Source organism: Natrix helvetica (assembly GCF_964273705.1).
Source record: "Natrix helvetica genome assembly, chromosome: 13".
Classification (NCBI taxonomy): domain Eukaryota; kingdom Metazoa; phylum Chordata; class Lepidosauria; order Squamata; family Natricidae; genus Natrix; species Natrix helvetica.
The window spans coordinates 13998287-14014388 of record NC_138557.1 but is presented as its reverse complement, the minus strand read 5'-3'; the positions used below and the strand labels follow the sequence as shown (position 1 = coordinate 14014388).

General features: G+C 44.8%; 1 protein-coding gene across 1 annotated transcript; it reads left to right on the top strand.

Annotated features, from left to right (window-relative positions):
• Positions 1–14250, top strand: TMEM114 (transmembrane protein 114). Its single transcript, XM_081965506.1, has 4 exons — positions 1–281; positions 2647–2727; positions 9006–9143; positions 11793–14250. Exons 1-4 carry the CDS (start codon positions 35–37, stop codon positions 12023–12025), a joined length of 699 nt encoding a protein of 232 aa, XP_081821632.1. The 5' UTR covers positions 1–34; the 3' UTR covers positions 12026–14250.
• Positions 14251–16102: the final 1852 nt, after the last annotated feature.

Below are 16102 nucleotides of genomic sequence, written 5' to 3'. Positions count from 1 at the left end.
TCAAGGGCCAACACAGACAGCAGCAGCCATCGCCATGAAAGTCACACCGAACAGAGTTTCTGTGTTTGCAGTCTTGGCGGGTGTTTTAAGTTTCACCTTCCTGGTGGCTGCTGTGGCCACAGACTTTTGGTACCAAATTGATGCTTCAGGATTGGAGGGCTTCACCAACCTTACAGGTAGCGTGAAATCCCATAGAGGACTCTGGAGGACTTGCGGATGTAAGTACATCCAGGGTTTCCCTGGGAAGTTGGTGGTTTGGCTTTTTGGAGCAAGGAATTGGTGTATTTAATTGGCATAAGTGAACGATCCTTTCCCAAAGCTAGACTCCCAAGTGGTCCAACAATGGGGTGGATGGATACTTTTAATGCCAAAGGAGAAGATTTGTGTATTTTGATAAGGAGAAAGCTTTAAAAAGATTTATAGTTTGGTGTCATTTTGAACTTGCATAAGGTTGGACATAAATTGTTTCAACTTCTACCCTCAAAACGATGCTATAGGACACTTCACACCAGAACAACTAGACACAAGGACAGTTTTTTCCCAAATGCCATCACTCTGCTACATAACTAATTCCCACAGCACTGTCAAATTATTTACTAAGACTGTATTACTATTCTTCTTCTCCTCCTTCCTAGTAGCTATCTCTTCCCACTAATGACTATAGCCATGTTGCTTGTATCTTTACAATTTATATTTTATTTGTTTTCTAGTACGATTTGATTGCTTATTTGTATCCTATGACTATCATTAACTGTTGTACCTTAGGATTCTTGATGAATATATCTTGTCTTTTTATGTACACTGAGAGCATCTGCACCAAAGACAAATTCCTTGTGTGTCCAATCACACTTGGCCAATAAAGAATTCTATTGTGTTCAGTTCTGTTCCATTCCATTCCATTCTCAGCCCCTATTTTGTTCCCTCATCCTAACAATTGCTAGGTTCCATGACTAGAGTTTCGTTTTCAAACAAGATTCATCTGAACTCATGGCCTTTCTAATATTGTCAAGGCTTAGGAGAACACAAATAGTGCTGTACTGTGTCTCCCGCCCCTCCCCCACCCTGAGTGATTTAGTCTAATGAAAGAGAAGCTGGCATGGAAGTTGTTTGGAAGGGGAAGAGAATTTTGGACAATCTGTCCTATGTGCCGGAGTGTGTGTGTGTGAAAGGGTGCCTCTTTAATGACAAGGTGGCCAGGAAATGTGTGCATATATCTTACCTTTCATTGTGTAATCCTCTCTACAAATCCCTATGTACCCAATTTGTACTCTATGACTATCACAAAGTGTTGTACCTTATGATTCTTGATGAATGTATCTTGTCTTTTTATGTACACTGAGAGCATCTGCACCAAAGACAAATTCCTTGTGTGTCCAATCACACTTGCCCAATAAAGAATTCTATTCTATTCTATTCTATTCTATTCTATTCTACTCTACTCTACTCTACTCTACTCTACTCTACTCCTACTCCTACTCCTACTCCATCCCATCCCATCCTATTATTCTATTCTAGTCTAGTCTAGTCTTTCCTATTCCTATTCCATCCTATCCTATCCTATCCGATCCTATGCTATGCTATCCTATCTTATTCTTTCCTATTCCTATTCCTATTCCATCCTATCCTACCCTACCCTACCCTACCCTATCTTATTCTATTCTTCTAGAGGAGATTCCAGGTAGAAATGTTTTCCAAGCATCTAGTCTCAACGGTTACCATCTAAAGAAAATTGTGTGTACTTTACCTGCAAGGATTCAGACATCCATTTTCTTCACATATTCAGTGAAGGATTTTGAAAGGCCATATTTTTTCAACTGGGATACTTTAAGAAACTATCAATGAGAAAAGTATAAACCTATACTTTATAGCCTATATGTATGGGTTTTATAATTGCCCAGAGTCTCTAGGTGGGCAATATACAATATAATGAATTGTTTTTATCAATATTATACAGACAAAGAGCATATAAAGAAGGGTTTTTGGAACTGGGTATGTCTAGTCTGATGAAAAGGAAGAGAGACATAGTAGTGTTCCAATATCTCAGGGCCTGCCACAAAGAAGAGGGAGTCAAAGCATTCTCCAAAGCACCTGAGAGTAAAACAAGAAGCAATGGGTGGAAACTAATCAAGGAGAAAAGCCACTTAGAACTAAGGAGAAATTTCCTGACAGTTAGAACAATTAACTAGAGGAACAACTTGCCTCCAGAAGTTGTAAATGCTCCAACCCTGGAAGTTTTTAAGAAAATGTTAGATAGCCATCTGTCTGAAACGGTGTAGGGTTTCCTGTCTAGGCAGGGGGTTGGACTAGAAGACCTCCAGGGTCCCTTCCAATTCTATTATTCTATTTCTTGTTCAGATCAGCAGGATTTCAGCTATGCTATTTCTCAAAAGATTACAGTTTAGGTTCTTATATAATTGCCCTGATTGAATGCAAGAACTTTGGACAATACATATCCACACCACTTGCTAACAACATTCTAATAATGAGGCAGAGAACATTTGGGTGGCTAGGGCTGCATTTCATGGCTTCTGTTTTAATTGCCAGATTAATCAACTCGAAGCTTAAGTCGATTAAGCGGCGGTGCCAGGTGGGAAATTGTTGACCAAAACTGTTGGTTGATGTTGATGGTTTACTCTTTTCTTGCAGTTAATAGGACATGCCTCCCTATGGTAAACCCGTTCAAGTCTAGGCCTGCAAACATGACAACTTCGCGTAGGAATGTCCTGTGTAAGTAGCTTCTAAGTTGTGTTTCCTGACAGCGGGGAAGTCAGCGTTGTCTACCAACACCGCCCTCAGACTTGTGAGATAAAAACCCAATGATTAAATCCTCACAATACAAGAGACAAGTCTGGTTCACAGTTCAAATTGTGTTTATTTACAGAAAGATAAAAAGCGTTTGCAAAGGCGGCCTCCAAGTCTCTTCCCAAGTAGATCGCGTACAAGGAGAGCAAAGAAGAGCATTCAAACAATACATTTCGTAGACTCTACTCCTAAGAAACTCTCCCCCTCCTGCTCATTCATTTAAGTCAGGGGTGTCCAAACTTGGGAACTTTAAGACTTGTGGACTTCAACTCCCAGAATTCCCCAGCCAGCATGGCTGGCTGGGGAATTCTGGGAGTTGAAGTCCACAAGTCTTAAAGTTCCCAAGTTTGGACACCCCTGATTTAAGTCATTTCTTTCGTCATTCCATACTCTAAAGGGCCAACATGACAATTTCTTGTCAGGTTCTTGTCTCTATCTCTTATTTGTTTTTGTTTTTTCTGGTGCCTTTCGTCTGAGCAGATGAGGTGAGGCTGGCGGGTGGGAAAGGGAGGGGGGAACATGTCCCACGCACCCCACACGCCCTTACCTAACGGCCGCTCCTGCAACCTTAGCCATTGCGCCCCTTCCGTCAAGCTAATCGCCTCAAAAAGTATGGCAGGTCCAGCGATGCACCTTCCCTCTCATTGCCCTAGCAGTGCACCCAGCAGCAGCCATGAGGTGACTACGCTCGCCGCCTCCTGCACCTCAAAAATAATAAGACCTTCCCGAAAATAAGGCCAAGCGCTTATTTCGGGGGTCAAAAGAAAATAAGACGCTATATTAACCTTGCTTGCGGGAAGCTGTCTGGCAGAGGCCAGGTGTTACGGACATTAGAAGGGGAGACATGAAGCTGGTTGGAGGTCCCATGGGATAGAACCTGGAAGGAGTTCACCCCATTTAATGTGGTTGGATGGTCCGATGAACAGAAGAAGGAAATCCCTAAAAAAAAAGGTCTTGAACCATAGCATTGACATCCTTCAGTCTCCAAAGACGATGGCATCGTACTCTGGAAAGAAGTCAAAGCTGGAGTGTCCTCTCCAGAACACGAGGCCTGGGTGGATTGATATGGAGGATAGACTGTTACCCAAGCAGCAGATCCCCCCTCTCCACATGGCTGAAATAGTCCAATGGAATGGCAGAGGTGATACGATTGGTTCCAGCTGTGTCGCAAGAGTTACCAGAACGTGGTTGTACAGTCACGAACAGCTTCCAGGACTCCGGCTCTGGATTTTGCCTGGAGGTTGACTCCTGAAGCCTTTTCCAGTAGTGGATGGAGCCACAAGGCAGTGGAGGTTTGTAATCAGAGTTTCCCTTCTCCTAGAAGATGGTTCTGCTGCTTGATCTGCCGTTGGGGCGTAGAGTTCTCTTCCGCCTTCAAAACCGTTGAGCGTCTTCTCCTGTAACCCTGGAAAGGGGCCCTTACGAGGTGCTACCAGCCGGACCAGCTGGGCCAAGGTTCTTTAAGGAGGTGTTACTCCTCCACCACTCACCCTTTGTCCTGGCTTGTGACAGGCAGAGCCTGGCTTCCCAAACGTTGGACCCAGGATGGCGGGTTTGGTCTGGAACCACAGAGGGCTTTAATGGCAGCAAACAGCAGCTTGAATTGCACCTGGAAGCTAATTGGCAAACAACGCCGCTCTTGAAATAAAATTGTTATATGTGTGACTTGAAGTGTAGTGATAATGATTCAGACTTGAGAAAGACGAATCACACTTTAAAAAAATTAATAATCCAGTAATTCTGATTGTGCTATTTCTGCATCGTGCAAGATTCGTCTTACGTCTATCATTCTTTCATTGACGTCTTTTCAACATGATGATGTTTGTCCATTGTTTTTGAAGAGGGCCTTGACATCTAGTGAGTAGTGGGCTTTCCACGGTATGTCCACAAGTGGCTGGTAAGGCCAATACGGGCATTGAATGTTCTTTCCTCTTCGCGGGCCGGATCCGACCACATCACAGGCTGCATCCAGCCCATGGGCCTTGAGTTTGACCCCTCTGGACTCTAGAGCGAATGTGGGCAATCCCTTGTCCTCTGTCTCATCCAGAGAGACTTTGAAGAACCAGTTCTTTAGTCCTTGCTGCAGTCATTGTCTCTACTCTCCATGGAGATATGTCTACTGGGAGTCAATTTAGAAAAAGGGAATTGGAAGATGATGATGATGATGACTAGCAATTTCTACTGAATAAGAACAATGTGGTTATAACGTTTATTCATTATGAAACCCGAGCCTACTCAAAATTGGGGGAAAACCCTTCCAACTGCTTAATTAGCAGCTTCTCGTGTAAAAATGTGCATAGAGGAAAGTCCCTTCTATAGGGCCGCATCTTCAATTTTCCCTTTTGTTGTGGCATCATTCTGGTAGATAGTCTTTTGGAAAATCAGAAAACAGATGACAGACAATTTCCCCAAACAGTCACAGAGCAGGTTATATAATTTTGAGATGACTACTTTGCTAAGCCAGCCACTCATCAATTGGTAAAATCCTTTTTTTTTTTTTTAGCCAGACAACTTCCATTTGTTTTATTCTGAACGCTTAAAATTTGAAAGCAGGCAGGGGAGAGAGTGAGAGAGAAAGAGAGAGGGAGGGAGGGAGACAGAGACACAGAGATAGAGAGAGACAGACAGACAGACACTAGTGGTATTTTCTGGTTCTTTGGAGGAAAATGTGTGTCTATTAATTTTCTATTATTTCAAATGTATGTCTAGTTTAATGAAATAAGGACAAGGAGTGACGATAGCAATGCTCCAATATCTGAGGGGCTGCCACATAGAAGGGGGGGGGGGGGTCAGCCTATTCCTCAAGGCACCTGAAGGCAGGACAAGAAGCCATAGGTGGAAACCAATCAAGAAGAGAAGCAACCTAGAACAATGGAGAAATTTCCTAACATTGAGAACAATTAACCAGTGGAACAGCTTCTCTCCAGAAGTTGTGGATGCTTCAACACTGGGCGTTTTTAAGAAGAAATTGAACAAGTCTGTAATGGTTTAGAGTTTCCTGCTTGAGTCGGGGGTTGGACTAGAAGACCTCCAAAGTCCCTTGTAACTCAGTTATTCTGTTATTCTGAACATAACAGCTGCCTTTCATTCCTGTTCAGAGGTAGTAGGAGCTGCCATTAGGTTCCTCTACCTGGGTCGGGGCTGGTGAAGAAGGAAATAAAGCAACTGGAAGGCCCCAGTCCTGACCACTCTTAGAAGACCACATCTAGGAAATGCCCAAAGCTACGGAGAGGCACCTAGCAACCTTCTGTTTGGGCAGCTGGTAGCACAATGGTCCTGGGGTGATGGGTCAGAGAAAGAGAGGTGGAAAAGCAATTGCATTGGGAACAAAGCCAGCGATAAAAAGCCGTCGTGTGGAGGGCTCCTAGGACACAGGAGGAAACCTCAAGGAAAGCTTATCCATTAGTGGTTAATGATTACCTCGGCGCAGCGAGGAGAACCTGCAAACGAAAACAGCTGCGCCACGAGGTGCTTGGCGAGATGCAACACGGCCGTTTACTCAGATGGAAAGGAACCAGCCAGAGGATTTTTTTTAAAAAAAAACCCTTTGCTTTTTATTTATTTATTTATGCGGATAAGTAATCTCTCAGCACCTTGGAAGTTAAACGGTATTCAAGACACAAGAGACCTGCGCTCCTGAGATCTGGACTGAGATTGCCATCAGTCCGTTGGCTGGTTGTTGAAGTCCTCTTCTGAGAAACACGGATGAGTTTCGCTGTTGCCCACAAATATGAATGCTTCTCCTCTGGAGCATTAGCTGAGTTGCCCCAAATCAGAGAATTCGTTCAGGTGGGCATGTGTCTGCAACTCCAAGGCAGACTCAACGAAAGAGAGAGCCATGGTACCCCCTTGCCAGGCGTGGTATCAGAAATCAATTTCTTTAGTGTTATGGCATATCATGCATGGACTAATGGTATAAATGAACATTTCAACTACCAGTAGATTAGTAGAAGAGAAATCATTCTATACTGCATTCGGTGTGATAATGGTTGTGTTTAAAGAGTCAGCTTCAGCTGGGCTACCCGGAATCTGGACTTATTGATGCAGCAATCTTGGTTCATACAATACTGCAAACTATAGCCCCCAAACCAACCCATCAACCAACCAACCACAATTACGTTCAGCTAGGTTTAGCATGTTGTGTGAATCAGTGGTGAAATTCAATTTTTTGTACTACCTGTTCTGTGGGCGTGGCTTGGTGGGCGTGGCAGGGGAAGGATACTGCAAAATCTCCATTCCCACCTCACTCCTGGGCTAGCCAGAGGTGGTATTTACCGGTTCTCCGAACTACTCAAAATTTCCACTACCGGTTCCCCAGAACCTGTCAGAACCTGTTGGATTTCACCCCAGATGTGAATCCAATGCAACGTCTCTGATTTCATGAAGCGTTTTGTGAATCCCAAAACTCTTTTCTGAATAGATTCATGTCATTTTTGGTCAGGTTTTCTCTGATGTGTCTTTGCCCCCCCTCCCCGCCTCTCCCCCCCCCACCCCATTTCCACTGAGCCATGACCATGTCTTGGCTAGACTTCCATCAGCATAAACTATTAGATTTTGGTGTAAGGAAGCCCGTGTTACTGCTTCTACGATCCTGGGTACGGCATTTTACCAATCAAGCTGAACTCCTTTTCCCCAAAGATTTTCATCAGAAATATTCATACAAGGGAGAGTAGAGAGAAAATGAATCAAGGGCAGAAGAGAAGAAATGGTGGCATTTGCAGCTAAATGTATGATGGATGGATTGCAATAGGAAGTGGCTCCAGATGGAGAGAGTTTGCAATATGGGGCCCTCTGTTTGTGTCCTTTTTAGCTCTTGTTACCTGTTGTGGCCCGCCAGCAGCCAGCAGAGCTGGCAGCAGATTCAGACAGTGAGGAGGTTGGCTAGGAACACGGGCCAGTCCTGGAATTTGGGGAAGGCTCAGATGAGGGATCTGCATCGGAGGCTGAGAGGGGGCCACAGCCATCTGGTAGTTATTTGCTGCCTCCGGAGCCTCTGGAGTCTGACATCAGCAAGGCAGAAGAACAGCAGGAACCTGTTCCCAGTGTGCATATGTACAGAGCTGCCAGAAGGCAAGAACAATAAAGAAAACAGGGTCAACTCGGGAGTAAGGCTTGGAGATGATTGGCCCCTCCCATAAGACATAAAAGAGGAGCGAACCGGACATGAGCTTTTCCAGGAAAGCAGTTAGTTCATCTGGTCGGTTCAAGCTTTGAAAAGTTCTGTTTGACTCTGTGCTAAGTTTGGCCTTGCTCTGCATTTGGCAATTAGGTCTCTGGCAGCGTTTCAAAGGAGATAAAGCTGGGTGTTTATCAACATTTCCCTGAAAGACTGTGGCAACTTGAGCAGACCTCTGTCGGAACCTTCACAGACTGTTTGTGAAGCTTTGCGGACTGTGAATTATTTATACAGCTGTATAAATAAATGACGGTTTTGGGGACTAAGATTTATGCTTTTTCAGGAAGCCTAGGACAGAACATTACCCTCCTTGGGGTCAGCATCTACATCACTTATTCCGCTGCCCTCTTCAAGCACGTTGCATCTTTTCAGGGAAGGAAGAATCTCTTAGAAAATCTCATCAACCACTTTTGCTGGTCTTTGGCCTTTGCCTGGGTCTCCATCCAGTGGTGGGCTTCAAATAATTTAACCATGGTTCACTGCCTGGTTGCTGGATGGGCGTGGCCATAGTGGGCATGGCGTTGTCAGCCTCCTACACCATCCTGGGAGCGAAAATGGGCTGTAGAGGGCCCGTTTTCCATCTCCCCGGAGTCTCTAGAGGCTGGAAATAGGCCCGTTTATACCCTCCACAGGTCTCTGGGAGGCCCATTTTCCACTTCCCCAGGCTCCACATGGACCCTGCATTTACTTGGGATCCAAAACTGGCTGCGTGGGGGCTGCTGGGAGGGGCGGGTTGGGGCGAGCCAGCCAGTCATCGGAACTACCGGTTCGACAAACCAGACGTAAAATTAACATCCGGTTCGCCCAAACCGGTCTTAACTGGTTGAATCCCACCCCTGTCTCCATCGGCACCGAGCTTCTCACCGGGTTGGCTTTCGTTCTCATGGCCAAGGTGGTGGGCCAGTTTCACTTGAGGGTATTGATGCCCTTCACTTGCTCTTTCCATCCCTGTCTCCTGTCTCTTTCTCATCACTGCTTTGAGCTACGTTGAAGTGATTACTTCTCTCCCTCTCTCTCTCCCTTCCAGACCTTCATGGGACATTTGTGGTCTTGTTGCCTCTAAGCCTGATCATCATCTGCTTGGGAGGAGTGGCAGGTATCATTAGCATCTTCACCCAAGCCTTCTGCCATCTGCTGTTCACCGGGGTGCTCTTTCTTCTAGGAGGTATGTGGTCAAACTGATCCTTGAGATGAACTGATTATCATGTCAAGTGTTCGTATCAATCTATACTACATGGTGAGACCACACTGCAGTCAGTTCTGGTCACCATGATACAAAAAAGGTGTTGAGACCCAAGAAAGAGTGCAGAGAGGAGCAACTGAAACAATAAGGGGTCTGAAGACTAAACCGTATGATGAACGATTGAGGGAACTAGTAGGTGTTCTGAAAGAAGCTCCCCAAACACAACAAACCCTCCGACGTGAACCCAGAAGATTCCTTTGTTAGGAATGCTGGCTGCCCTGGCAAAAAGTTTCTCTCTCAGGCTAACAAGTCTGCCCATCCGGGAGAGGAATAGTTGTCTGCCACACCTATTCATCTCCGCCCCCTGCCTTTGATCCCTAGAGCTAGGGTGGGGCTTTGCTAGCAGTGGTGGCTCTTCTGTCCCAAGGACCGGCCCATAGATTTCCACTACTCTCCTCTCCTCTTTCACATCTATTCATCTCCGCCCCCTGCCTTTGATCCCCAGAGCTAGGGTGGGGCTTCTCTAGCAGCGGTGGCTCTTCTGTCCCAAGGACCGGCCCATAGATTTCCACTACTCTCCTCTCCTCTTTCACCTCTATTCATCTCCGCCCCCTGCCTTTTATCCCCAGAGCTAGGGTGGGGCTTCGCTAGCAGTGATGACTCTTCTGTCCCAAGGACCGGCCCATAGATTTCCACTGCTCTCCTCTCCTCTTTCACATCTATTCATCTCTGCCCCCTGCCTTTGATCCCCAGAGCTAGGGTGGGCCTTCTCTAGCAGCGGTGGCTCTTCTGTCCCAAGGACCGGCCCATAGATTTCCACTACTCTCCTCTCCTCTTTCACATCTATTCATCTCCGCCCCCTGCCTTTTATCCCCAGAGCTAGGGCGGGGCTTTTCCAACTGGCCATAGGACAACTCATTGTGGCCTAGTGGCCACGAGACAATTCCATGTGGGATAACTCAATGTGATCAATATAATCCACCACTGTTTCTTTGGCGTTATTTCTATTGACAAAAATGGAAATAATGTGGAAGAAACAGTAACGGATAACATTTATTGTGTTGTTATCCCATGTGTTTAGTTTACTTTATTGATTAGCCCCTGGGCCATATCCAAGTGCAGAATTCCAGACACAAATTATGACTAAAATCTGATAAAAACCGTTTAAAATGAAATTGGAATGAAACACGATTTAAAATGAATTTGGAATAAAATGCGATTCAAAATGAAATTGGAATAAAATTCAATTTAAAATGAAATTGGAATAAAATATGATTTAAAATGGATTTGGAATGACATTTGATTTAAAATGAAAATTGGAATAAAGTACAATAATTTAATATATAGGTAAATAAAATATGATAAAATTATATTTTGGAAACACCTCTACAATCTACCCCAATCAGTCCCACATATGCCCCCCCCCCAAAAGAAAGAAAAGAAAAGAAGGACTAGGGGAGACAGGATAGCAGTCTTCCAATATCTCAGGGGCTGCCACAAAGAAGGGAGTCAAACTATTCTCCAAAGCACCTGAAGGCAGGACAAGAAGCAATGGGTGGAAACTAATCAAGGAGAGAAGCAACTTAGAACTGAGGAGAAATTTCCTGACAGTTAAAACAATTAATCAGTGGAGCAACTTTCCTCCAGAAGTTGTGAATGCCCCAACACTGGAAGTCTTTAAGATGATGTTGGCTATCCATTTGTCTGAAGTGGCGTAGGGTTTCCTGCCTAAGCAGGGGGTTGGACTAGAAGACCTCCAAGGTCCCTTCCAATTCTGTTATTTTATATTTGGATAAATAGATGAGTAGTGTAAATGATTGGATGGAGAGAGAGAGAGAGAGAGAGAGAGAGAGAGAGAGAGAGAGAGAGAGAGAGAGAAGTAAGGATGGATGGGAAGGAAGATGATAGAAAAATTATAGAATAGAAATAGATGATAGATAGATAGATAGATAGATAGATAGATAGATAGATAGATAGATAGATAGATAGATAGATAGATAAATAGATGAAAGAGATAGATAGACAGACAGACAGACAGATAGACAGACAGACAGAGATGATATATACCAGATAGATAGATAGATAGATAAATAGATGATAGATAGAGATAGATAGATAGATGATAGATAGATAGATAGATAGATAGATAGATAGATAGATAGATAGATAGATAGATAGATGTAGGTAGGTAGGTAAGTAGGTGATAGGATATACCAGTTGTCAAGCATTTGAAGTTTGCTCATGTGACCAAGGGGAATGCTGCAAGGTCATAAATGTGAAAAACAGTCATAAGTCATTTTTTTCAGTGCCTTTGTAACTTTGAAGGGTCAGTAAGGTCGTAAGGTCCCAATTGCAATAATCATCGGTCAAGAACTAAAAATATATATGATAAAATGATATTTCGGAAAGACCTCTACAATCTACCCCAATCAGTCCCACATATGCCGATCTCAACCGAACCATTTTGCTCAACCACTGTGCTGTGTTAAATGTTATTCTCAGATTCTTACCCCACGTGGATTGTCCCGTGGCAGGTTGGCCGTGGCAGTTGGCCACGGCGAGTTGTTCCTGGATCCTTATGGGGAGAGTTTTCAATATGGAGCCCTCTGACTCTGCTTGTGTCCTTTTTAGCTCTTGTTACCCTCCTTGGGGTCAGCATCTACATCGCTTACTCCGCTGCCCTCTTCAAGTACGTCGCATCGTTTCAGGGGAGGAGGAAACTCATGGAAAATCTCAACATCCAGTTTGGCTGGTCTTTGGCCTTTGCATGGGTCTCCATCGGCACTGAGCTTCTCACCGGGTTGGCCTTCATTCTCAGGGCCAAGATGGTGGGCCAGAAACGACGGTGGGACAATTTCATTTGAGGGTATCAGAGATGGTGCTCTTTCCTGCTCTCTCCATCCCTGGCCCCTCTCTCTTTCTCATCACTGCTTTGATCTAAGTAGAAGTCACGCTCCAGGGTTTTTTGCCACTGCTACCATGTTTCCCCGAAAACAAGACAGGGTCTTATTTTCTTTTGAACACCCCCCTCCCCGAAATAAGCGCTTGGCCTTATTTTCAGGGAGGTCTTATTATTTTTGAGGTGGAGGAGGCGGCGAGCGTGGTCACCTCACGGCTGCTGCTGTGTTGCCATATTTTCAGGGGGAGGGCTTATTTTAGCGCATGTGTTCAAAAGCCCGATTGGTTTTATTATCCAGGGAGGTCTTATTTTGGGGGAAACGGGGTGCTAGTAGTTGAGTATTTTCAGCCAAAACGAAGATGAGAAACCCAGATTTGGGCAGAGCTGTGATTCTATGTAATATAAGCAAATAAAAGAAAAATATGTATCGTCAAATACTGCATTCCATAGGAAACTAATGCTTCCTTGAGCAAATTAACACGACATCCTTTATTTTGTCTAATTTATCCTTCTTCCCCCTTTTAGTTGTATTTAAGTACAATATTTAATTTTAATATTAATAATAGTAAATAATTTGTGCATCTTGTTCCATCTTTGATGATAGGGGGAGAAATTTTAGTCCCCTCAGAGAAGGCCCGCAATCTGGGAGTCCTCCTGGATACACGGCTTAGTTTAGAAGAACACCTGACGGCCGTGACCAGGGGGGGGCTTTTACCAGGTTCGCCTGGTACGTCAGTTGCACCCCTTCCTGGATTGGGATGGTTTGTGCACAGTCACTCATGCCCTCGTCCTTTCTCGCCTGGACTACAGCAACCCTCTCTACATGGGGCTGCCCTTGAAGAGCACCCGGAGGCTTCAGCTGGTCCAGAATGCGGCCGCACGGGTTATCATGGGGGTACCTAGGTGCTCTCATGTTACACCCCTTTTAGGCGGCCTGCACTGGTTACTGGTTGTCTTCTGGGTGCGATTCAAGGTATTAATTATGACCTTTAAAGCACTCCATGGCTTAGGCCCAGGGTACCTGTGAGACCACCTACTGCCACCAGTAGCCTCCCACCGTCCAGTACGATCCCACAGAGTTGGCCTCCTCAGGGTGCCGTCGGCCAGACAGTGTCAGTTGGTGACCCCCAGGGGGAGAGCCTTCTCTGTGGGAGCGCCTTCCCTCTGGAATGAGCTGCCCCCGGAGCTTCGCATAATCCCTGACCTCCGGTCCTTCCGCCGCGTCCTAAAAAGTTGGGTTTTCCAGCAAGCCGGCCTGGCCTGTTAATTTTATTTAATTTTTAAAATGTGAGTGTTATATAAATTGGGTTTGTTTTTTGGACTGTTTCTAATTTCTTTTAACTTTTGTACTATGTGTTTTTTAATGCTGTACGCCGCCCTGAGTCCTTGGGAGAAGGGCGGCATATAAATCCAATAAATCTAGAATCTAGAGTTAAATTGTTAAATTGTTAAATTGTTAAATTGTTAAATTGTTAAATTGTTAAATTGTTAAATTGTTAAATTGTTAAATTGTTAAATTGTTAAATTGTTAAAAATATTTAAGTACAAATACATTGTATTTAAGTAAAATGACAATAGAGATTATACTTAATACTTAAAATTATTCACTGCAACTTTGGTTGTTGCCAGTTATATTGGCAGATGAGGGTTAAAGAAGAATTAGCCTTTCACCAGAGGTCGGTTGCTCCCGGATTGGGCGAACCGGTAGTAGCGGTGGTGGGAGGCTCCGCCCACCCACACAGACACTTCTGTGCATGCGCAGAAAAGACACGCGCAAGCAGGAGCGTGCCTGAATCAGTCGTAAAAAAATTGGCAACCCACTACTGCCTTCCACCCTTAAATTTTGGAAATCTTGCCCATCCCCATTCCCACCCCACTCCTGGGGGAAGGACACTGCAAAATCTCCCATTTCCTTCCCACTCCTGGGGCCAGCCAGAGGTGGTATTTGCTGATTCTCCGAACTACTCAAGATTTCTGCTACCGGTTCTCCAGAACCTGTCAGAACCTGCTGGATTTCACCCCTAGTGCAGCCATCATAAATACATGTCAGTTGCCAAGTGCTCAAATTCCACAGGCACATGATGCAAGACAGGTGGGATTCAGACCAGTTCAGACCGGTTCGGGTGAATCAGATGCTAATTTTACATCTGGTAGTTGCAAGAACTGGCTGGCCCCGCAGCCCGTTTTGGATGCCAGCTCAGTGCAGGGTCTGCGCAAAGGCTCCTGGAGGTTTTGGAAGTGCAGAAATGTTTCCAGCCTCTGCAGGCCCTCCAGAGCCCGGGGGGAGACAGTTTTCGCCCTCCTGGACGCTTCAGGGAAGCTGCTGGAGGCTGGGGAGGGCGATAATAACCCCCCCCCCCAGGAGACCGAGTAGGCCACACCCACCATGGCCATGCCCACCCAGCAACTGGGTAGAGAACCAGTTGCGAAAATTTTTGAATTGCACCCCTCTGCTGCAAGAGTTGTTAGTGTGAAAAGTGGTAGGCTGCATTTGAAGATCTTGGTTAGTGGCAACCTTATTTCATTTTGGTGAGTGTATGTGGGCTTGGCATGAGGTTCAAGCCAGGTCTGCTTAATTCAAGATCAAATGAGGTGCTAACACCATTCTATAAAGCCCTGGTAAGGCCACATCTAGAGTACTGCATCCAGTTTTGGTCACCACACTATAAAAAAAGATGTGGAGACTCTAGAAAGAGTGCAGAGAAGAGCAACCAGGATGATGAGGGGACTGGAGGCTAAAACATACGAAGAACGATTGAAGGAACTGGGCCTGGCTAGTCTAGTGAAGAGAAGGACCAGGGGAGACAGGAGAGCAGTCTTCCAATGTTTGAGGGGCTGCCACAGAGAGGAGGGGGTCAAGCTATCTTCCAAAGCACCCGAAGGCCAGAGAAGGAATAATGGATGGAAACTGAACAAGGAGAGATTCAACCTTGATATAAGGAGAAGCAGTTTCCAAACGGAAACAAAACTGGATAGGTTTATTTCTTTAATTACTTTAATTCAGATTCATGTTGCCACCTGCAGCTTTGGCAAATTCGATATGTTAGTTTGTCACCCACCTCTCCTCAGAGGAGTATGTCCACCTGTGAGAAAGTTTTTATTTTTCCTTCCAAGAAAGAAAGAAAGAGAGGGGGGGGAGAAAGAGAGAGAGAAAGAGAGAGAGAGAGAAAAAGAAAGAAAGGGGGGGAGGAAGAAAGAGAGAAAGAGAGAGGGAGAGGGGGAGAAAGAAAAAAGAGAGAGAGAGAGAGAAAGAAAGGGAGGGAGAAAGAAAGAAAGAAAGAAAGAAACGGGGGAGAAAGTAAGAAAGAGAGAGGGAGAAAGAGAGATGGAGAGAAGGAAAGGAAAGAGAGAGAAAGGAAAGAGAGAGAAAAAGAAAGAAAAAAAGAAAAAGAAAGAAAGAAGAGAACAGAGCCAATGGGGTTTCCGCTTAGTTTCAGAGGAATTATGGATTGTGTGGGGAAACCTCTGGTCTTTGCTGACATCTAGTGGCAAGAATGAGAACTGATTAGCTCAGAAATAAAAGCATGTGAAAGGGAAAAGATTGCAAAATCTGGCGTTAACTTAAAGTCTGTGTAGAGATTCTCAGTTATTTACATCATGGTTGTCCTAAAGGAAGCTTCTTGGATGAGAAGCGAAATGTCTTCAAAAGAAAGAACAAGAAAGTCCTGAAAAAAAAATCACCTACAGACTTCTAGCTATATAATTTGGGTATTCCCTTGGAATGGTGTGAGAGTAGGAATGGATTTCCAGAGGGGGGAAAAAGTGCAGATTACAGGAACCAGGAGCACCAACTCAGGTGTCCCTGAGGACACAGACAAACCTCCAAGCGGCCTCAATATCCCTCTAAAAGGATGCAAATGACCAGCTGTCTGCAAGGGGTATAAATCCTTCTATTCCCCACCATCCAGTCAGAGCTGAAGAAGCTTCTTGGATGAGAAGCGAAATGTCTTCAAAAGAAAAAAAAGCGAGACAGTCCAGTTGCCTCCTGGTATTAGCTTCTTGAACTTGATGTCCTTGCTGGAAAAAAAGGAGGTTAAAGTAG